The 23,184-nt window shown below is 38.2% G+C and overlaps 2 protein-coding genes across 5 annotated transcripts in view; one reads left to right on the top strand and one right to left on the bottom strand.

Moving 5' to 3' along the window:
• LOC119559820 (heparan-sulfate 6-O-sulfotransferase 2) overlaps window positions 1-23,184 on the bottom strand; it is a 90,919-nt gene that overhangs the window by 45,309 nt on the left and 22,426 nt on the right. The window lies entirely within an intron of this gene.
• Window positions 5,965-12,867, top strand: LOC119559817 (ATP-binding cassette sub-family A member 17). Of its 4 annotated transcripts, none has more exons than XR_005220967.1 (11): window positions 5,965-6,283; window positions 6,346-6,805; window positions 6,882-8,634; window positions 8,815-10,182; window positions 10,236-10,445; window positions 10,500-10,788; window positions 10,846-11,481; window positions 11,688-11,753; window positions 11,823-12,310; window positions 12,381-12,726; window positions 12,788-12,867. XR_005220967.1 is itself a non-coding variant. In XM_037872906.1 (11 exons), exons 1-10 carry the CDS (start codon window positions 6,048-6,050, stop codon window positions 12,274-12,276), a joined length of 5,400 nt encoding a protein of 1,799 aa, XP_037728834.1. In that variant the 5' UTR covers window positions 5,965-6,047; the 3' UTR covers window positions 12,277-12,310; window positions 12,381-12,856. The 4 variants fall into 4 exon arrangements, 3 of the variants coding, with proteins under 3 accessions (XP_037728834.1, XP_037728832.1, XP_037728835.1); XM_037872906.1 differs by having other exon boundaries at window positions 6,882-7,835; window positions 7,908-8,634; window positions 12,381-12,856; XM_037872904.1 differs by having other exon boundaries at window positions 12,381-12,855.

Genomic DNA, 23,184 nt, shown 5'->3' on the forward strand with positions numbered 1-23,184 from the left:
GCATAGTTGTTTTTTAAACAAAACACAGTTTTCTAATATAGTTTGCAATTATCCTTGATTAAAATTTGGATCTATTCAGATCATACAAACAATTGAAAGATTATTGAACGCAAACTATCATAAACTGGTTCATATTCATAATAGATTTTGAAACTTACACAGTTTGCTTGAAAGAATCTCTGATTAAAATTAGGAATTTATTAAAATACATATTTCAGCTCAAAGCAATTGAATGCCTAACGAACTGAAAACCCAGCCATAAAAATTCCTTATAATAATCCATTATGGAATAAAATCCTCTAAGAGCTAAAGTGTAAGAAAAACGATATTAAATCATTATCGGAAAACACGGAAGCAGCAGCTGGAAGGGAGGTGTTGCAGGACGCAAACCGTGACAGTTACAAAACATTTTACAAGCAATGAAACAGAGACAACAGCCCAGAGACAAGAGTAGAGAGTGGTAGTACCAGGGTGGGGGTTTGCTTATAGAGGAAGACCCCACCATCACCACCATCACCGACCAACCAGAGTCAACGATAAAGTTGTCATAGTGTGATGCAAACAATTCATCAGCGTCAATGTGATAAATTGTACTTCCACCGCACCGAAATTGCTTGAAATTTTTATTCCGAACGCAAAGAGAAGGCATTGAGGGAGAAGAGATGGTATATATCACAAAGTAGAACAAGATAAATTAGCCGTTTCAATTGAAATATAAACAATACAATGCTAACATTAAGCATACGCAGAGTGAACATCTCCATGTTGATGATAGGGCAAAGTAAACTAGAAACTTGCACAAAAAAGTTTGTTATATTCGCAGCTTGAATTTTATCTTAAATCGTCTATCTTTTATACGTGTGTAATTTAAAACAAGGAAGAACGCTATAGTCGAGTACCTCGACTATCAGATACCCGTTACTCAGCTAAAGGGACCAAAGGAAAATGGAGATATGCAAGCAGCAAATGCGCCACCTACCGGCGGTAGACAGATTTAAGCGTTGTGGGCGTTAGAGTGGGCGTGAAAAAAATTAAAGCAAATCATATGCAATAAAAACTGATCATTAATTATTCAAAGTGCATTTTTTGGGACGCTTAAATAAATTAATTGGTTTTTGGTTCAAATTGATAAAAGAGATTTAAGCACATTTAAAACAAATTTCTTTTTTGTGTTATTATTTCTGAAAATATTTACATATTACCTTTTAATTGTTAAAATTGAAAGTTAAAATTGGCAAAGTTTTTTTTAAATCAATCGATAGGTATTGACGAGACCAATACATTTCAGTTTAAATTTTTTATCTACCATGAAAAGTGTGGGCGCCACAGACTTGGGCGGTTTGTGGGCGTTGGAGTGGGCGTGGCATATTCGCGTAATAAACTTGCGCTGCGCTCAAGCCTACGGAATCTAAATCTGAAATCTCGTTTCTCTATCTTTGATATTTTCCGAGATATCCGCGTTCATATTTACGATTTTTTGAAGTTTGTGGGCGGTTTGTGGGCGTTAAAGTGGGCGTGGCAAACTTTTTTTAGGTCAGTCGGTAGGTATTGATGAGAACAATACATTTCAGTTAAAATTTTTGTTCTAGCATCAAAACTGTAGGAGCCACAGTTTTGGGCGGTTTGTGGGCGTTAGAGTGGGCGTGGCACTCTTTTGAAACAAACTTGCGCTGCGCAGGAATCTCAGGAATCTGCATGCCTAATCCCAGTATTGTAGCTCTTATAGTTTCCAAGATCTCAGCGTTCATACGGACAGACGGACAGACGGACAGACGGACATGGCTAGATCGACTCGGCTAGTGATCCTGATCAAGAATATATATACTTTATGGGGTCGGAAACGCTTCCTTCTGCCTGTTACATACTTTCCGACGAATCTAGTATACCCTTTTACTCTACGAGTAACGGGTATAACAAGGAAGAACGCTATAGTCGAGTACCTCGACTATCAGATACCCGTTACTCAGCTAAAGGGACCAAAGGGAAATGGAGATATGCAAGCAGCAAAGCGAGATTTAAATGCGCCACCTACCGGCGGAAGACAGATTTAAGCATTGTGGGCGTTAGGGTAGGCGTGGCAAATTTTTTTTTTGGATCAATCGATAGGCATTGACGAGACCAATACATTTCAGTTAAAATTTTTAATCTAGCATAAAAATTGTGGGCGCCACAGGCTTGGGCGGTTTGTGGGCGATAGAGTAGGCGTGGCATATTCGCATAACAAACTTGCTCTGCGTACAAGGCTACGGAATCTAAATCTGAAATCCCAATACTCTATCTTTGATAGTTTCCGAGATATCCGCGTTCATACTTACGATTTTTTGAAGTTTGTAGGCGGTTTGTGGGCGTTAAAGTGGGCGTGGCAAACTTTTTTTTGGTTCAATCGATAGGTATTGATGAGAAAAATTCATTTCAGTTTAAATTTTGGCACAAACCACAGTTTTGGGCGGTTTGTGGGCGTTAGAGTGGGCGTGGCACTCTACTGAAACAAACTTGCGCTGCGTAAGAAGCTCAGGAATCTGCTCGCCATGCTCAATAGCCTAGCTCTCATAGTTTCCAAGATCTCAGCGTTTATCCGGACAGACGGACAGACGGACATGGCTAGATCGACTCGGCTAGTGATCCTGATCAAGAATATATATACTTTATGGGGTCGGAAACGCTTCCTTCTGCCTGTTACATACTTTCCGACGAATCTAGTATACCCTTTTACTCTACGAGTAACGGGTATAAAAATGTTTTATAACTTATTAAATTGTCAGATTAAGTAACATGATTTTTATACGTGCAAGTCTCATTTAAATCAGGTAAAGCAGTTTAAATTTATAACTTTTTGTGGGTTTTAGATAATGTGCCATGTACTCTATATATATGAAAACCACAGATAATAATCATCAACATGACCGCAAGACCAAAATGAAAGCCAAACGGTAAACACTAAAATCAGTTGACATATTGGTTTTAGGTGGCTAAGGTATGTTCTATTTTTTAGCCTTTACCTTTAACATATGTAGTACTTTAGTTAGCTAATAATCACTTTGTTCTAGAAAAGTTTTTTAAAAATAGTTGGTTTTACTTAATTTTAATATTAAGAATTATAAATACATACAAAACATGTTAATTGTAGATTAAACATTCCTAACTTTTTAATAATTTAATAGTTTCGCAGAACCTTTTAATAATTCATGTTATGACAGGGTGTGGAGCTACCCTGTGAGAATTCAACAGAAGCCTTTGAATAAGCTAGATAATTAAGCTTCAGCTTGAAGGACAGACCCTATGAGTGGCAGACACACTCCGTCTGTGAGCTGGGGGCCATGTCTGAAGTCGCGTTTCGAGGCGCGTCCGACTAACTAACTAAATGGCTGGATGAGTAGACAACAGACACTATGAGACTGATTGACTGACTGACTGGCTAACTGACTGAGTGCCTGGCACTGACGACCACACACAATCCTGTCGCCAAAGAACCTTGTGGTGGAACTCGGAGGATTGGAGGTCTGCCACCTCTTAGAAGAAACCACAGCGCGCCTACCCAGACTTTGACTGACAGCTGTTGACTGTTGAAGCGCTGACGACCGCATGCTGTTGTTAACGACCCGTTTTGACATATTGAATTAAAATGCAAAATACCCTGGCATGGCTAAGGAAATTACAGTCACTCAAAATAGTGTTCGTCTGCAAATATAAATCGAATTTCCAGTGAATCGTCGCTTATCACATTTGCTCCTCCTTTTCAGTTATGTGTATTAATAAATTTGAATACGAGTATTTCTAAAGGGCCTGACAAGATCATAAGCCTGCTTTGAATTTAAATGCAAATGGAAAAATTATTTTCCAGGCAAGGGAAAAAACGCAAATGATGCTATTAAAATGCAAACAATTTTTCTCTACTTATCTAAGAATTTACACCAGACAGTAAGGGGAACAAAGAGAAAAGTGAATGGTACCCACACGTTATATGCAGCTCTCCTTAAATATAACCCATTTTTTGTATTTTTTTACCAGTCTAAAAATATATTTACATAAATCATAAGTAAGTATACGAAAATAGTTATTTAATTTTTAATAAACTGATATTTGTTTAATCTATTTCTTTTGCAAAAAATAAATATTTCAGGACAAAAGAAAGTTGTTCCAGTTTTCGGTCAATTGAATTTATTCCTCTGAATTCTTTATAAATAAAATGTGTTCAAATATACCGCAAATGAAAGGCCCGCAGGCTGATAGAACCAGTCTGTAAAATGTTCTTGCTTATGCCATGCTTTAAATTCTAATTAAATGTAGGAAAGTAAAATATTTTGTTTTAATTATAAACCTGCACGAGTTTTTCCTCATTTCATGGCTGCCTGTGTGTAGGTGAAGCAGACAATTCAGCAGCAATTCCATTTCGACACCACATTTAATGGTCATTTAAGGTAATAAAACTACCTGACTAATACACCTAACCATGGATGTACTTTTTATTTAGCTTCCAAATTAATTGAATCGAGGTGGGGAAGAACCATGGTTTAAAAAGGGCAAAAAAAAAGCACTCTGAAAATTAGTTTCGCTGGCAATGGGCATTCCATTTAAATGTATCCATAATAGAAAGTAATGGAGTTGAACTAAATGTAGCTATAATTAATTGATTAATTTATACAAGTGCTGCCAAACAAATTTAAAAAGTTATTATAAGCGTTGGAGAGATCTGATTCTTACTCATAAAGAATAATCCTACCGAAAGGTTTAATAACGCCTAAAGTTTCATTATATAATATTTACATTTTATATTTTTGGTATAAACATAAATAAACCACTAAAATATTTCAACAATGTTAATGCCATAAACCCTTAAACTTTCTACTAGTTCTGAAATACTTTCCTTATAACCAAGTAACTGCAAACATAAAGTACTTTGGCTTTTTATGAGACTTTCCCAGTGCGGTTTTGGTTAAATGGCAACTAATAACGGCAAAACCAACAATAAACTCAAGCCGAAAACACATAAAAGATACTTATGTTCCCAGGACAATTTATTCATTCGGTTTCATGGACAAATAAGTGAGTGGATTTCGTTTTGATGTTGGGCAAACGTAGTTGAATCCCGAGGCTCGAATGGCAATAAAAATGAAACTATGCGTTAATTGCAATTCCCAATTGACCACAAAACGAAAACGGGCCACACAATTCCCAACATAAACTCGACTGGGGGCTTGACAAACGATCGTGGGCGTGTGGCAGTATGTGGCTCGTGGCATAAAGTAGCTAATTACCGTTAGTTATGTTGCCACCCACAAAATTCCGCAATTAATGTGTATCCCTTTTTGCGGAAGAGTGGCTGTGTTTTTGTGGTCAAAGTACCAGCAAATATTCGTTTAGTGGAAATGAAAGTTGTGCGAAGAGCGTAGAAAAGTATGCTACATTTTTGCACTTTGAGAATTCCTCTTTTTGATAATATATTTTTCGTTGAACTTAAACTATCTTTTTATTTGTTACACCCATTACTTTTTGAATAAAAGCGCGTATTATATTCGTCGGAAAGAATGTAACAGATAAAAGAAAACATTTCCGACCCTAAAAACACATCTTAAAAAGGAAAAAAACTAGTGACGATCGCACCTTCAACATACAAAAATGCCGACGAAAATAATTTATACGATCTACTAAATAAATACACATTCTAACTTGTCTCGTTCGGAACGCCGAAATACAATATCCCTGAGTAGGCAATTATCTGTACATAGAGAAAAATTTTGCGTATTAGTGTGGTGTGAAATCTCGGAAAAGCGGATTTGCTGCATGCATATATTCATCCCTCTCGCACTCCCTTTAGCTGAGTAACGGGTATCTAAAAGTCAATGCAGTCGACTATAGCGTTCTTTCCTTTTTTTAAGTTATCAGAACATTTTTCTCAACTGCAAAAAGATTCTGCTTTCTTCCGAGAAGTGGTCTGGCAAGCCAACCCCAGTAAGTCAAAATAAATAATCAAATGACATAGTAAATACTTTCGAAATCAAACACTAAAAACACCCAAAAAAAAACACGGTCGTTTCAGCGGCTGTGGAATGCAAACGCATTCGGGAACGAGTGGAAACTTGACATGTTGTCAAAAGTATCAGTTGCTACTATGGAAGGACATAAAAATACAACTGGGGAGTCGGGTAGAATTAGCTATGATATTAATACTCACAGCCTTAGCGCCCTTGCTGATTACCATTGGCACAAAGGTTGCGAGGTCCATGTTTCCATCCGAGACTGAATTGGAAAAAGCCCCCGGTCCGAAAAATGTCAACACAAGTTCGTAAGTAAATATATATTTTTTGGGGCTTAGTTAAGTAAAGTTTTGTTATTGGTCTGTTTCAGTTTTAATGATTTGTACTTTACACCTGAAAATGGGATAGTTGAGCATATGATTGGTGAGCTTGCTCATAGCATCAACTGCAAAAATTTCGTAGCTTATAGCAGTCTACGTGAACTCCACATAAAAATGGCACAAAACCAAAAAGCTGTCGGTATTGCGTTCCCCTATGAATGGGGTAGCATTCATGACTTTCCGGATACGCTAAATTTTACAATATACACGCCGGCATGTATAAAAAGAAGTACTTTTAATTATTTTGAATCGGGCTTCTTATTGATACAAGATGAGCTGTCACAGATATTCATTGAGTTCAAGAGCGCCACGTTTAAAAATAATACGAAGGTGAAGATGAATCATTTTCCGTACCCCAGCTATTTGCCAAGTCACTATGCGGAATCAACAAAATTCATGACATACATGATGTTAGTATCGTTTTTTTACCCCTGCATAACAATTGCCCAGGTACGATAAGCTTAATAAGTAGGGTACCTAAATTGATAATCATATTTTTTCTTTCTTTTTTGATAATTTTCCTAAGAACATCGTAGCGGAAAAAGAGCGCCAGCAAAAGGCTATTCTGAACACCATGGGATTTAAAAACTCTATTCATTGGTTGGCCTGGTATACAAAATCGATGATACTCCTTATGCTATGCTTGTTGATTATAATAATTATTTTTGCCATCGGATCGATTTATGAATTCAGCAACCTGATTTGCCTTATCATTGTACTTATAGTGTATATCCATTCACTAGTATTCTTCGCCTTCTTCGTAAGCTCTTTTTGCTTCAAAAGCTCTTGGGCTGTTCTGGCCACACTTTTGCTGTACCTCGCAACGGGCATTCCCTTTGTTATTGTGGGAGCGCAAAGATCGAGTCTTGCCTCTCAAATGGCAGCTTCTTTGGGTCTTAACTCTGCTCTATTCTACATTTTGGATTCCGTGGCCACAATGGAACTGCAATCGGTGGGAGTCCAGTGGCATACCATGGCCAAGACAGCATCTTATGGCCATAAGTTGAGTATAGTCGCCTACATGCTTATAATGTTCGCAGTTAGCTGGATCGAACTGATCATCTGCTTGTATATAGAGGAGGTGCGACCCGGCGAGTTTGGAGTTCCCAAGGCATGGTACTATCCATGCCAAAAGCGATACTGGTGTCCTCGGCGATATGTACCATCTGTTTTCTACGAAGAACCTATTTTGCCCATGTCGTCCAAGAATAATAGTTTCTCTTTTCCGAATCCACCGCTACCAACCTGGATTAATCCTCTTGATCGATGCCAAGCTGGCACTCAGAAGCCACCGCAATACCAAAGAATTAAGGTAGAGGTCAGAAATATCTGCAAGACATTTGGATATCGCGAGGTTGTAAAGGATGTGTCCTTTAATATGTACGAGAATGAGATCACTGCCTTGCTGGGACACAAGGGGGCTGGGAAGACCACCATCATACTGATGCTCTGCGGTATATTGCCACCCACTTGCGGATCAGTAATAATCAATGGCTTTGACATTGTTTCAGATATCAGTTTTTCAAAAACTAACTTGGGCATCTGTCCGCAGCATAGTGTGCTTTTTAAGGGCCTCAGTGTGAAGGATCATATTTACTTCTTTAGTCGCGTGAAGGGCTACCAAAAAAAAGAGGCTAGGATGGAATCTGATTTGTATATCGGCAAACTCAACTTGGTGAACTACAGAAAGCGTGATGCCTTAAAACTATCTGGTGGCAATCAGCGGAATTTGTCTTTGGCATGCGCTCTTTGCGGAGGTTCCAAAATAATACTCTGCGATGAGCCATCTACGGGTTTGGATCCCAGGGGGCGCCACGATTTCTGGCGTCTATTGCAGAAGGAGAAACGGGGTCGCACCGTCCTGATGACCACCCATAACGTCGAGGAGGGTGAGATCCTTGGCGATCGCATAGGCATCATGACCGAAGGACAACTGCGGTGCTACGGTCCTTTGGGATACCTCAAGCAGTCGCACAACACCAGCTACACACTCTCCTGCGAAATGGCTCCCAAAGGCAATGTGGATAGGCTGACGGAGCTGGTAAAACGCTATGTGAGCACGGCCACATTTGTAATACGGGGAGCGGATGTCAACTACAAGCTGCCACGAAACAAGATTGACAAATTTTCGGATTTGTTTCGTCAACTGGAGAACAATAAAATTAACCTCGATATCATTAGCTATGGCTTGATGGATACCGGTCTGGAGGAGATCATCCTAAGTCTGGACTCGAACCAAGAGCCACGCTTTAGGGGTGGATCAGATGAAGATGAAAAAGGTAAGACTGTGTCCTTAATTTCATTTTTATAAACTACCTGACAAATAGCATAAGGTGCCGGCAGAGATCAGGCAGTATCCTCTTTATACTCTATATTCAACCCAGTGCTTCAAATTATTTGCCTAAATCTGTTTTATTATAACTCTTTTGCTTAAATATGCTTCCAATTTTGTTTCGCAGAAAAAGTAGATTCTGGAACCCAAACCATGTATTCGGCTCTAGCAAAAACAAGAGGAGCAGCACAACCACAGGCAGAGATACAGCTACAACCGATTATAAAAAAGAAAGAAAAGAAACCGAAAAAGAAACCAGAACGGGAAAGAAAGCCAGAGCCGGAAGAGTCCAGAAAGCCGCCAGAAATAAAGCCGAAACCATTTGAAAGACCTAGGGTATTGCCCAGAAGAAAAGCGACCTGCATGAGCAAATGGCGCGCCATGATGATCAAGAAGGCCCATCACACAGCCTCTCATGTTCTCATGCTTGTTTTAATCCTGATCATACCACTTATATATTTTTTCTTAGTCATTGTGACCGGCGGCTTGGAAAAAGATAGCCAAATATCAATAATACCCACAGTGTTCCCATTGTCATTGGACTATTATAACTATGATGATATGATAATCTTACTCGAAGTGAATAAGGGTTTAAATAAAGAAGAAGGGGAATTCTATGAGGTATCGGTCGGAGAAGCTGCAACGGTTCGAGAGATACACTCAGTTTTTTCGTACCTTTTCGAGGCACCACCAATAGTTCGCCGCGATATAAAGCGAAGATTTGTGTGTGGTGCTTCCTTTAATGACTCCTCGGTAGTCACAGCATGGTTTAATAGCGATGCCTTTGAACACTCTGCACCCATTGCATTGAATCTGGTTTATAATGCCCTGGGAAAGGTGGAGATTGGCAGCAGTTTCAACATTTATGTAAGCAGAGGTCAAATCGAAGATTTCGTTGTGAAAGACAAAACAAACAATAAAGCAAGGGTAAAGCATAGGTCAAAACGACAGGATGATGTTGTTTATGAGGATTATCCAGACACCGAAATTCAAGAAAATGACGATTATATCCTAATTGAAAAACCACAGATATTTCCCCCTAATACTGATTATGAGAGACCGCCTCCTAAGCCTGATTTAACATCTCATATGCCTATTTCAGAATCATCATTAGTATTATATAATGAAAACGATAAAATGTATCTAATCTTTGGTGCTATTATTATAATAACCGCATATCTTGCCCTAGCCCTAAGTATTTTTACCGTGTTTGTGACGGAGGAACGTGTGAAGAAAATAAAATGGCTACATGAAATACAAGGATTGCCCCCGTCATTCTTTTGGTTGTCCCACTTCGCTTGGGATTTACTAATTTATACTATCTTTATGCTGGCCCTATCCCTTGCTCTATACAAGGCTACGATCTGGTACCATGTCTTAATCATGCTTCTACTTATTGGTTTCGCCTGCTTGCCTTTCGTATACGTATGTAGTTTGATGTTCAGAAAGCCAACCACTGCGTTCTCTATAAATTTTGCGATTATAGTGTTTACGGGTAAGGACTTATCGATAGGTACAACAAATATTATATTTTACGTTTTTGATTAGGTGGTATACTATTTTGCGCTCTCTACTTATCAAAATCAGGTTTTGGTAGCACCTTAAGGGCTATATTTGTAATTTTTCCAATGTTCGTTGGTACCTTTGGCCTATTTAAATGTCTTTCATGGCGTGAATATTGCGAACGAGAAATTCTTCCTCCGATCGATCAGCTTGAATGCAGTTTCGGAAGCTGTAATGTATTCTGCGCATGCAAACGTAAGTCAAAATTTCCATTTTAATTTCTTAATGAAATAATTATATTTGTTTAAGCGGAAAATAATTGGATAGAGGTTTGGCTGCTGCTAATCCATGGCTTTGTCTGGGTTTTCTTTCTGTGGTTTTCGTCGTATGCACGCGACCTTATCCACATTTTCACATCTAGGAAGTCAAACAGAAATTGGAATTATTTCGACAAAGACAATAGGGTGCTCGACGAGGAAAGAAGAGTGGCCCTAATACCGAACTACGAACACGAGGAATATCCACTTATTGTGGATCAGGTTAAAAAGAATTATTGCCGCACCAAAGCCGTCAGATTAGTGTCTTTCGCGATGAAACCGTAAGTATGGTTTGTTTTTGATGGTATCGCAAATAACTTTACACCGCGTACTAATAGCGGTGAGTGTTTCGGCCTTTTGGGATCCAAGGGAGCGGGAAAGACATCCGTTTTCCAGATGATCGTGGGCGAGACCAGGATGTCGGCTGGTAATATCTACGTGAAAGGCAACAGTTTGCGGGAACACAGGAATGTTGCCAAGAAGGAAATGGGCTACTGTCCTCAGTTCGATACTCTTCATGGCTTTCTCACCGGCCGTCAAACACTAAAGATCTATTGCCTGCTAATGGGAGTGCCGAAATATGATATCAAGCTGGTCTCAGAGCAGTTGGCCTACGACTTTGGTTTCTATAACCAACTGGACCAAAAAATCCATACATATAGTGGCGGGACAAGGAGAAGACTGAACGTAGCCCTAGCTGTCAATGGCGGGACGGTGATTGTTCTGGATGAGCCCAATAATGGTGTCGATCCCACGACCCGAAACTATTTGTCGCATAAGATTGACAGCGTGTGCAAGGGTGGTAGAGCCGTACTTTTGACCACCAACAGCATAGATGAGGTGAATGCCATGTGCTCGAGGGTCGGATTCTTGGTAGCCGGCGAGATGGGCTGCATCGGGTCGTTTCAATCGGTGCGATCAGATGTTTCAAATATCAATGTGCTGAGGGTTAAATTCAAGTCCAAGCCGGAAGAGTGAGTATTCGTTACTTGTTGGTAATCGTGTTATTCAGTAGTGAAGAATTCGCGAAAAAAATTCCCTAGTGATAGCATAAAATTATCGATGGTGCCGAATACTAATATTGCTTATACCGAATATTATAATCATTATCGCTACTAATATTATATCCTTATTATTTAATCGTTGTTAATTTATCATTATTATTATCACATTATCACAGACAAAAGAAAGACATAAAAAAATTCAAGGCTGATATGGCAAGGCTCTTTCCTATGGCAAAGTTACAGTAAGATCTAATTCGAATTGTTCTAATTGGCGATTATTATCTAATCGAAAGGTTTTTTTTTATTTTAAGGGAATCACTGGACAATTATCTTAGATATCACGTCTACAAGAATTCTGCTACATTGTCCAGCCTGTTTTACCAAATGGAACTAAAACGGAACGAAGGAAAGTTGGAAGACTACTCCGTATCTCAGGCTTCTTTGGAGGATATTTTAATGGAACTAAATGACGTGGATTCTGTGGTGCTCGTAGACTTAGACACATCTGAAGATTCTGACGAGGACAAAGAAACAAATACAGCCAGCATAAAGCAAAGTCAAAAAAACGTGGATAAAGAGAAAGCAAAGGAAGATGCCAAAAATAAAGAAAAAACCGGACAGAAAAGAAAAAAAGAAGAAAACAAAAAAAAGGGAAATAAAAAAAGTGAAAAGCCCATAAAGAAAAGACCACCAACCTCCTCAGAAAGTACTGATAGTGATGAATTCGTTCCCGAAAAGAGTAAAAAACCAATGAGATGGTTATAAAATTGGGATATGAAAACCAACCTCTAAGGATTTCGTAGGTCTTTGTATTTTTTTTTCAGTAAGACAAGAAGTATTTATATTTTATCACACTCTGACTTTCATAGCCCTAAAACAAAGTGTCGGGAAGCGGAGCAGTCGACCGTATTTGTATTCATTAAGGAATTTCCGCAAGTTTTCCTGCGTTTCTTTTTCCCTCATCCTTTTGGTCCTGCACTTTGACTTTTTGGTGTGCCCGGCTGCGTTCCGAGGGCAACGGTTGATTAAAATGTCAAATGCCTTGCATATTTTAAATGCCTTCGTGTCAGCCCCAGAGGAAAATTCATCCCAAAATTGTGGCTCAAGTTGAAAACCACCAAGGACCTTACAACGGGGCAATTAAGGATGAGAAGGCCTCAGCAGTAACCAAGGACGAATCCCACATTATAAGAATTGCGCATGTTTAGATGTCAGGTGCTTAAACATTACATACCTGGATATAATTTGTAATAATATTTCGTTTCTAAATTCGTAGGGATATTTATGTAAAATTTATAAAGTCAAAAACGTATCATAAAATGAAGATGTCAGTGGGAAAATAATGATTTAAACTGGGAAAAGGTGTTTAAGAATATGCCTTTGGCAACTGCCTGATTGAATCCATTTTTGTACCCTTTCTTGTTAATTACCATTATAATACAGACTCCAGGATATAAGGTAGGAAAGCCTTGGGTTATTACCTGAAACGAGAATAGAAAAAATAGAAAACATCAGATTAGTTGCATTGAAGCAGTGCATAGAGAAATAGTTCAGGCTAAACAACAAACTAAAATTAAAGTCCAACTTTGAAAAATGGCAACCGAAAGTCAAAAGTTTCCCGCTTATCAAGTGTTGGGCAAGTTAGCGATTGCCGGAGCGAAAAACAAATTGTTGCTGGCCTGCAACCAATGGTGCTTAAGATAAAGCTCGGCAGCCAGCGACAACGATGGCAAATACTAATTTTACAAGGAAACGCGGAAACGGAAAATGCCCAACTACGCAAGGCAAAGTAGCACGAGTTCGCTCACAAAACTTTCGCCAAACCAAAATGAAAACGGGGATAACAGCAGAAGCAACAAAAAAGGAAGCAAATGGTTGGGAAAAAGCAACAAAAGCGAAAGCTAAAATTAGTCAAGCGCAAAATCAAGGCGCTGACTCTTCGGTGCGGCGTAATGTTGATATATTAACTTGTTACCATCGTGCTGGACGGTAAGAAAGGAGGAGGTTTTGAAGCAAAGAATTAATTGCAGCCAACTGAGGGGAGCAAGGGAATTGTTAAAGTACGTGTTCCTAAAGCTTTAAGCAGAGCTTGAGAGGGAGCTATAAATTTTTGCTTTATTGCCTAACCATTTCCCTTTAATAAGTTTGCTTTCATATTTTTAACAGAACTTAGAATATATCATTAAAAATATGATAATACAATCATATATATAAAAACCATACATATTAAAATATAATAATGATAAATTTCATTTAAAGGTAAGGTTTACTTAGTTCTAAAAGAAAGCCACATGTTTTTTATATGATTCGTTTATCATAAATGATGATTTATATCACTTTTATACACCTTATACAAAAATGCGTCATGAGAATAATGGCTTTACAAGGGTATTGCAAACTGCGGAACCCAGATTTTAAAATCTTTTTTCTACTCCTTAAAACTTGAAGTAACTTTTTCGTTTTCTCACTGACGGGATAAAATAATAAATCACAGAAAATATATGCGCCCGACACTCTTTCCTTCGTTTTACTTTGTTTTTGCCCTAATGTTTTTTTTGCGTACGTGTGTGTGTGTGTGTGTGTGCCGGAAACACGTCAGCATGTTATGGCACCGGAAGCTGATATACTCGGAATCGGCGGAGATGGAGGAGGTGGCCAGCCAGGTTGGCCCGGCCAGGTTGCATGTAATGAGGCACTGATTGGTGCCTGAGAAATTGCCGCTTGCAGCTCGCCCTGCTGATTATTTTGCGCCATTTTCCCATACTTGAGCTCTGCTACTTGGAAGCTAAATCAAACAAGTTGACACTTGCCACGCCCTGCTTTTTAGCACGGGCGCATGCATAACTTTTGCCACTTTATGTGGATGTGGCGCTGGCGTCAAGAACTTAACCTGCATCCTGTTGCAGTTGGCAGGCAAAATGTCGCAGACCGACCAGACGCACACCCCTGCCTTTTTGGCCCATTATGCATTGTGACACTATTTTCTTTTTTATAGAGCTCTTTCTCTGTTTTCCCCGTTGCTTGGGAGTTTTCGCAGCTCTGTTTCTCAAGTGGCAAGCGGAGCTGTCTTTGCCACGACGGCTGCCTGCACTTTGCATAACTTTGTTGCATACTTTCGAGCGTGTTTCGTCCCCGGATCATGTTCCACAGCTCCCGATGGAGAAGTTTCCCTATTCAGTCCTGTCCTGCCCCGCTCCGCTGCCACATTATGTATTATAAATGCATAAACATTATGCCTGACGTTTACTTAATGCTCGCATAACTCGAGAGGTGGAAAAACTTTTCAATAATTACTGGGAAAAACATCACAGAGGCAAAGCCACCTAAACAGGTGTGGTTAAAGCAGGCGGAAAAGTTTGCATGTGCGTCGAGAAAGAAATGTGTGCATTTATTCAATTAGGATTGCAGTGTTATACTAAAAGAATAGGGCTTATAAAATAAGGGTAATATGGGAGAAATCTTAGAAATTTAATAACTGTTACAATGTAAACTTTCTATTAAACGATTATTTTAAAAATTATTTCCAGCTCTAAAATATTAATTCATTGATAAAAAAAATTATTTAAAACATATAAAAACACAAGAAAGCACAAATAAAAATTTTTAAACTTTAAAAATTATTTTCAGTTGTAAAAAGTATAAAGAAAATAATAAAGTGGACACAATAACTTATTCTAAAAGTATATATGTATAAAAAAATTACTCACAGAAATTATAAGACTAATAATTTCTAAGGGAATAACAAACAACTCTCTTAATGCCAAATACCAAATAAAACGGGTGCAAAGCAGGAAAGGATTCCATTTATTTCATTAAAGCGGCTTTACAGAAACACTCAAAGGTATTATAATTTTCAATTCCCGGCAGTGAGCCTCTCCACCACCGTCAGCCTTTTATAAGATGAGCAACGGCGAGAAGTCAACAAGGCAGAGTCTTATCCTCCGCCATCTCTTCTAGAGCCCTTGTACATATAAGCAAATATCTCGCCGTGCTTTTAAGCCCGTCAAAGCTGCTGCAATTACCTTGTTAATACGCATAAAAATGCTGTAACAAGCGGGACTGAGGAGACTTCTGGATCCCCACTTTGAACCTACAAAGCTGGGGAATCCCCTATGAGGCAGCTTCTGCCGTCAGCGACAAAAACACAATCAGATTAAAAACAATGCAAAAAGAGCCAAGTTTCTTTTTCATTTGCCGTAACGCACAGCAGTTTTAATCCGCTTTTAATTGCCTGAAATCCAATTGGCGACCTACATAGCAACCTGGTTCAAAGTTACTCTTATCCCCTTTCCCCATTTACCCCATCATCATCCTCTTTCAATCCCAATCCCGTACACCCACAATCCGTAACCCGTGAAATGGACAAGCAATTAGTAGAGTATAAAAACGGAGAAACTAGTTTGTTGAACTGCCGGTGGAGGAGTTGGGGTCAAATAAAAACTTTTATTCCAGCAGTCCATGGAGGTGGTAAATTTGAAAAGTAGGCAACAAAAAGTGTTTCACTTAACCGCCAATGATGAAATTGCCCTGGCCACAAAATGTTTTATTAAATTTGCTAATTTACTTAATTAATTCTCCGATTGGCAGTAAGCCCAGTTGTATTTTCAATTGGATTGTAGCTGGAATCCTTTCAAGTAAACACTTTTAATTGTATTTCACAGCAGATGGCTGGCAATACAAATAAGAACTGACAGAAATGGACTGAGAAAACCGCAATATTATTATTACCTAATTTCTGTCGCACAAAAACATAATTTCCACCTCAAGTTTTTATTTTTTTCTTACCAGTTATCGTTGTCAGTTGGCTTTGTTGACTCTTCTGCCTGCCTGAAATTGACATTATTCATAGGTTGGATAAAGTGCTTTGCCCCTATAATTGTCTTGACTTGACTGGACTTAACCTGGTTTGGCTGTCATATTTTGTTACCCAAAAAGCTGTCAAACCCACCATATTCTAATTGTTATTGCGTTTTGACAGGTATTCAAGGAAGGTCTTCCCTGTCACGCGAAAAGCCCCAAAAACATGTCAAATGTTTTACATCAAAGTCTTAAAATTATAAGTGATTCTAATTGTTATTGCGTTTTGACAGGTATTCAAGGAAGGTCTTCCCTGTCACGCGAAAAGCCCCAAAAACATGTCAAATGTTTTACATCAAAGTCTTAAAATTATAAAAAATGTCCAAAAACCAATATGTGAAATCTTTTTGGGAAAGTTAACTTTAGAATAATTACTATTCATTAAAATATTTCAAAGGTCTGCTACCAACTTACCCTCCCAATAGTTTTCCTTAAGATGTAGGAACCTTCAACTACACACCTCCAGTACATAGACTTAATTCAAAGTCATTTATAATTTGCGATCCTGGGCAATGCCAACTAACCCGCACAAATTTATTATGGTCTAGTCTATGGGCGTCGTCCGGCGAGAGAATGAAGATAATAAATTCTCGCACTAAAACCTGAGCGACATTCAACAAAATAATTACCAGCATATTTCGAATGTCTCACGGGGAGCACCGAGCCACAATTTATCATTTCGCTCCAGCTGTGGGCGAACTAGTGGGTGGTTGGATGGGTGCGATGTGGAGAACAGGAGCTCATTTCATAACTCAAAAGCCTCGAGAGTCATTTATAAGGCTGAGAAGGCAAAAAGTTGTTTTTCCCGGCCAAGGGGTATGGAGAGACTTTGACTTGAACTTGTTATTTAACACTTTTCAGGCGAGGCGTACAACTGACAACTGGGCGAGGTCAGAGCTCTTGAAATACATATATAGTACATATAATCATAGAAATGCTCATGCAGGAGGAGGAAAAGGATGGATGGTCCAACATGCACGGACACTTGAGACAAGACAGTACGGAATCTCCGGAGTACTCGACGGGAAATTCCGTTTGAAGTGCGAATAGTTTAGGCAAGCATTCGTCTATTTCCCATTATGTGTGTGCTGGTGTGTTGTTCGGTGTCAGTGTTTTCAGTTAAGCATGGCAAACACGTATTTAGTAATTAATTACACTTGTGTCTGAGAGCTGGACAGGGAGGGGGAAGTGAAAGACCACGACTTCTAGACTCTCGGTTTGACATGTGATTATGCGCTTTTAGCATCTGTTTGCAAATTGGTACTGCTATGCACATGTGCTGTCACTTGACATCTGTGCATTTTGGGATGCAGCAATCGTCCCTAAGGGAAGTCGGTAGTAAACCGTTTAGCTACGCACAGATAAAGCTTAGAAGTATCTAACATCACTTAGAAAGGTGTCTCAAAGTATGCACTAAAGAAAAGAAAGTCAATAAAAATTCAAAAGAGAATATTATTGCATACATGTTAAAAATTATTTAAACTCAAAGGATTTCTGTGGAAACCCTTAAAAAAAATTTTTTTATATTTAAAATGTTAGTTTAAGTTTTAAACATCCTTGCAAATCAAAATGTGTAATGTGTCTCAAAGAAAGAAAGTATGTTGTTGCATACTTTTCGGCACCTTTATTAAAAATATATAAGCTCTAAGGATTTTTGTAGAGCCCTCAGAAATTGATTCTTAATTATGTTTAAAATGTTAGTTTAAGTATTAAAGATCTTGCAAATCATAATGTGTAACGCTTCTCAAAGTATGCACTAAAGAATTAAAGTCAATAAAAGTTCAAAAGAGAACATGGTTGCATACTTTTGGAGACTTTTATAAATAATATATAAACTCTAAGGATTCCTGTGGAACAATTAAAAATCTTTTTTTATAATATTTAAAATATTTAAAATGTTATTCAAGCCTCAACACATTTTACTACCGAAACTTTGTAAGTGAAATCCATTTTCAAGATTGCAACCATTTTTTAGAAGAATTCTAAAATGTTGCCCCACAAAGTAGGCAACATAAAGTCTGCGCAGAAACTTTCCAAGTTTGGAAAACTTTAAAGAATGCAGCACAGGTACTTCCACCTCCCTTCACTACCTTATTACGCTTCAGTTGCTCTTCCTTTGGCACACATAAATTGGCAAAGAAAAAACAGGATAAATTCTTCCTGCTTAGCGAATTTTTAGCTTAAAGCGTTTTTACATGATTTGGCGGGGAACCCCCAAAAAGTGAGTAAAAAGTGGGTGTTGTAAAGCGCAGCCTTGTTTTCTTTTTGGCTGCTGCTATTTTCCTCCACCATTATTTAACTTTCCGCTCGGTGTTTCTTTTTTATCTTCTACTTGTTACATCTGTCAGCTGCACACCTTCATTGGTGTAACTCGAACACATGCATATTAAATGGCTTAAAGTCTGAAGTTAATAAAATCCCCTTTTAACGCAAATGTAAACGAAACTTTTGTAGCCCTTTATAATCCTCTTAAGCACATCTTGTATTCCTTAATTTAAGGACTTTAAGACTGACTTTGATATCCTTTAAAACTTTGTTCGCTCTTTTCCTATGTAAACCAATAGTCCCATTGAATACTTTCATTTTCCGGCTCAGTTTTAATTGAATAAAACATGTAATTGTGCTTCAGCCTCACAGCTTACGGAAATTGTGCAATTAACTTGAATGAAATTGTAATTACAATTAGCATAAAAGTTTCTTATGAATCTCAGTTGACTTGTTTGAAAATTTGGTAAAGGCTTGACAACATTTTAATTTTACAACGATTTTATTTCTTGGCCATTATAGACGACTAAGTGATTTTATATTAGATTGTAGACAACAGAGTCTAAAGGTTTGTGAGTTGTTTTTCGAATGTTTTGCTTTGAATTTCTTGGAACTGAAAGACAGAACAGACCTGAGATGGGGTTTATGTTTTGAAAACTCTGCTTGTCTCCACTCAGAGTTCATTTTGACATCAGCTTAAGTTACTTTTCCCTGAATTCTTGCAACATGGTTGCAGATGTGACCGCAGCAGATTGGCCTGCACCGAAAACTTTTGCACCACGACAACAAGTGCAAAGTGAGAGACGTGCCAGCAATGCAGCTGGAGGAACAAACAAAAGCTGGAAAACAACCACCAACCATCCACCGGCAATCGCCACCCTCTTGGGGGACAAGAACAAAAGGAAAGCTTTTCCCAAAACATAAATATCTGGACACCCACCGCCCTATAGAGTGGGTTTAGGAACTGGGGCCTTGAATCGTTCTCGGTCGCGTGGCCTTATTGGCTCATTAGCAAATGAACTGTAAATGGTCGGCAAAGCCTGTCAAAAGATATGAACCTGGCCTCAAATGTTATCGCAACCCGTCTGTCTACCTCCTGCCCCAGACGTCTAGCCCATATTTCCCCTAATCCCCCATTTATTTGTTTTCAATCAACTTAATCAGTTGTAATGGACCCTGGTTTAAGGGCAGACAATAGGCTTGTTCAGGTTTCAAATTACCGAAATGTGAAGGGTATTAATAGCCATAAAAGCCAAAAATATGTAATATCAATTTGTATTATTATTAAAGTGGTTTGGCATATAAAAAAAGGTATATTTCAAAGCCAAATAATATTTTTTTTAAGCTATTGTAAAGATTTTTGGTATCGGAAAATTATTTTCTTACATGCCTGCACAATAAAAAAGTCACCATGTGTTGACCACAGAGGTTCAATGACCTCGAAACGAAGGAGATGGTGCTCCATGAACTGCACAAATTTGTAGACAAGTTGGCATTTGACCAATTAGCCAATAATTTCAACTTGGGTATATATTTAGAAAACAAACAGCGAACGGCACATCGCGTGGTCAAAGCCAAAATACACACATCACGTAAACTAAGTCCTCTGAATTTGCTAATATGAAGCATGCACTTGACATAATAACAAGATTAGGGCTTTGAACTCCACACACTCAGGTCCTAGCTTCATTGGAGGTAATTACAGTAATCAAACTTAGAAACATCATAGGCAATTTTGTGTAAATGGGGGTTTGCAAAGTGACTTTATAATAGGAACTTCTTATAGCAATTATTAGGTAATATTATTTACTAACTGATCTGGAAACGGAATTCCTGATTTGAGGATTGTTCTTGCTTAAACTTATTCCAGATTAATAGTATTTTCATTTTCATTGTTGTTATGGCAATGCAATTCCAAATTATGACAGCCAACTACCATAAGAACAAGTATTATAAATATAAACGATCTTTTAAACACTAATAGTACTAAAATGACGCTCCGAATAGCAAACATAACCGTTTTCGAGGACACATAACCACTTCCGAGGACGGAAAGTTACTGTCGTGCTCGCACGGAGGTCAGGGGTCATGTCATATTGTCGATTGCCGACTGGACCCCAGCGATTTACCCAACTAACCCATAGACTCGAGTCCCACCTTCCTGCCTGAAACTCATGAAAACTTTTTGCGCGCTGTCGAGTTTCAGATAAAACGCGAGAAAAGCGGGCGAAAAAAAGACATAAAACGCGGCACACGTTGAGTGCAACCATGGATTGGTCTAGTCCACATCCATGTGGCGTCATTAACGTGGCAACACGTTATTGTTTGACGGCCGGGGAGGGGGGAGGTGCCATGTGGCAGGTGGCAGTGGGGGCGTGGCATTAGAGGCGACGGAATAACCACACATAATGGTGCCCCATTTCATCGGACTATAGAAAACTGGGGGATGCGCGCTTTATATTCGCCATTTACGTGTTGAGCATGGAATTTAATTTCTTCGGTAATTAATTGCAATCGTGTTGGCATTAGGTTTAATGCTCTAATTGGGCAGATGTTTGTCCTCTCTCCCACGTGTGTGTGTGTGTGCCTGTGTGTGTTTAATGGGGTGTCCGTGGCTTGGTGTGCGTGCCTCCATATCAAATTGTTTGACTTTGGCTTCGCCATTTTATTTGTCAAGTCAGTGGACATTAAGATGAAATGCAATGCTCGCCTAATTGATTTTATGATTTGCTTAATTGTGTTGGCACTTAAGCACATTACTGGAATTCTCCCCTTAGCTTAAATTAAATTAGGAGACGCAGCGCCGCGTTTTACTTGGCCACCGCTTAGCGGGTAATGATTAACGGAAATTGCAATTTAATTTCATTAAGGTGCTTAGAAGTTGTGCCAACTTTCCGGAAAATATTTATTATTGTTATGAAAATAATAATAATGGTCATTACACCCAAAAAAAAGATAATCTTACAAGATGATAACCTTTTAAACGTAGATTTATTTTTCCTAAGGCCATAAAGACATATTATCTCTCACCCTTTTAAGATGTTCATGAAATGAAAATTCATAGCTCACCTGAAAATAGATAAGAAGAAAAGTACAAATTAAAGAAAAATATTTTCGCTCGTCAAATCTGGTTTATGTATTCCAAATATTTAAAAAAAAAAAAAAGGAAAAGTCCGCTTGGGTCATTTTGCTTGGCCCTTTTCAAAGGCGAGTAAACCGAGACCAACCGAAAAGCCTATTAAAACTCAAACACACAGTAATAAAGGGACAAAAAGGATGCCCGAAAAGAAAGCGGAGAAAATGAGATTGAGAAAAAGTTGCCGAAACAAATACTGGGGGAGAAAGGCCCCAAAAAGACCCTTATTATTTTTCATGCATCTTTTTAAGCAGGCGCTAAAACGTTAGCACACGTTTGTACTAAAAGAAACGCCAGGGGGCGCCACTCATTTAAGTCCACAAAGTAAATTTTAAGTACCAACGATTCCTTAGTGCGGAGTTCTTGGGTTAGCAAAGAAACCTTATTTGGGTCTTTTCTCTAATTATATGGTAATTACAAAAATAATTTATTTACTTTTGGACAACTAAGAGGACTTTTTAACAAGTTAAAGATATAATCTTGTCCAGTACACACATATTAAATTCAAACTAGTTGTTCAAAATTTACCCAACATCTTTATTTATAGGCAACCACAGAAATTGTTTAATGATAAAGTTCGATCTTAGAATATTAGGCTTTAAATGTTTCGAAGAAAAGTTTTCAGCTCACCTCATAAGTAGACATTGTCTACTAGACAACAATGTGGCTCGTGCCAAGTCATTAATGCGAAAAGAGTGTCAGAACACACAAAAACCTTCCTAAGCCTTCCCCCCTGGAAAACCCAAAAACCCTTGGGTGAGGTAAGAAAAGCGTGAAAGAAAAGCAAAATGTTGCCGCTACACGTGCCAGCTTCAGCGGAAACGTCAACGAGACATCGACGTTGACGCCAACGCACTTGACGGAAAATTTGGCAAGAGCTGTAAAATGGCTGCAATGTGTCTTTTGGCATATGTTCACAGTGAGAACAAAAAAGGCTTAAGTATGGAAACAAAATAAATAATTAATTCATTTAATCAACCAATTTTGAAATATTTTTAGGGCCTTTTAAGGTGTCTAAAAATATGCAACAATATATTTTATGCTAAGAAGTACACAGAATTCTTACTGCACATTTTTAGGCGCCTACAAAATTAGAATTAAAGGTGATTTTAAAATACAAGTAAGAAAAAGTCCTAAATATTTCAAAAACATAACAAATTGACATTAAGAACAGTAAACATATTAAAACATTACAAATAATGAAATCAATCAGTTTTATATTTTATATTAGATATAAAAAAATATGCAACAATCTATTTTAAACTCGGAAGTACAATGCATTCAATCAAAAAGACGACTGTCTTTTATTTACTGCATACTTTTAGGTGGCTAAAAGTTACATTTAAAAAACCAGTGATCTAATTATTATATATTTTTGAATTACTTGTTTTGCAAAATCATAAAATTTACATAAG

The sequence above is a fragment of the Drosophila subpulchrella genome, unplaced genomic scaffold (assembly GCF_014743375.2).
Source record: "Drosophila subpulchrella strain 33 F10 #4 breed RU33 unplaced genomic scaffold, RU_Dsub_v1.1 Primary Assembly Seq354, whole genome shotgun sequence".
NCBI lineage: Eukaryota > Metazoa > Arthropoda > Insecta > Diptera > Drosophilidae > Drosophila > Drosophila subpulchrella.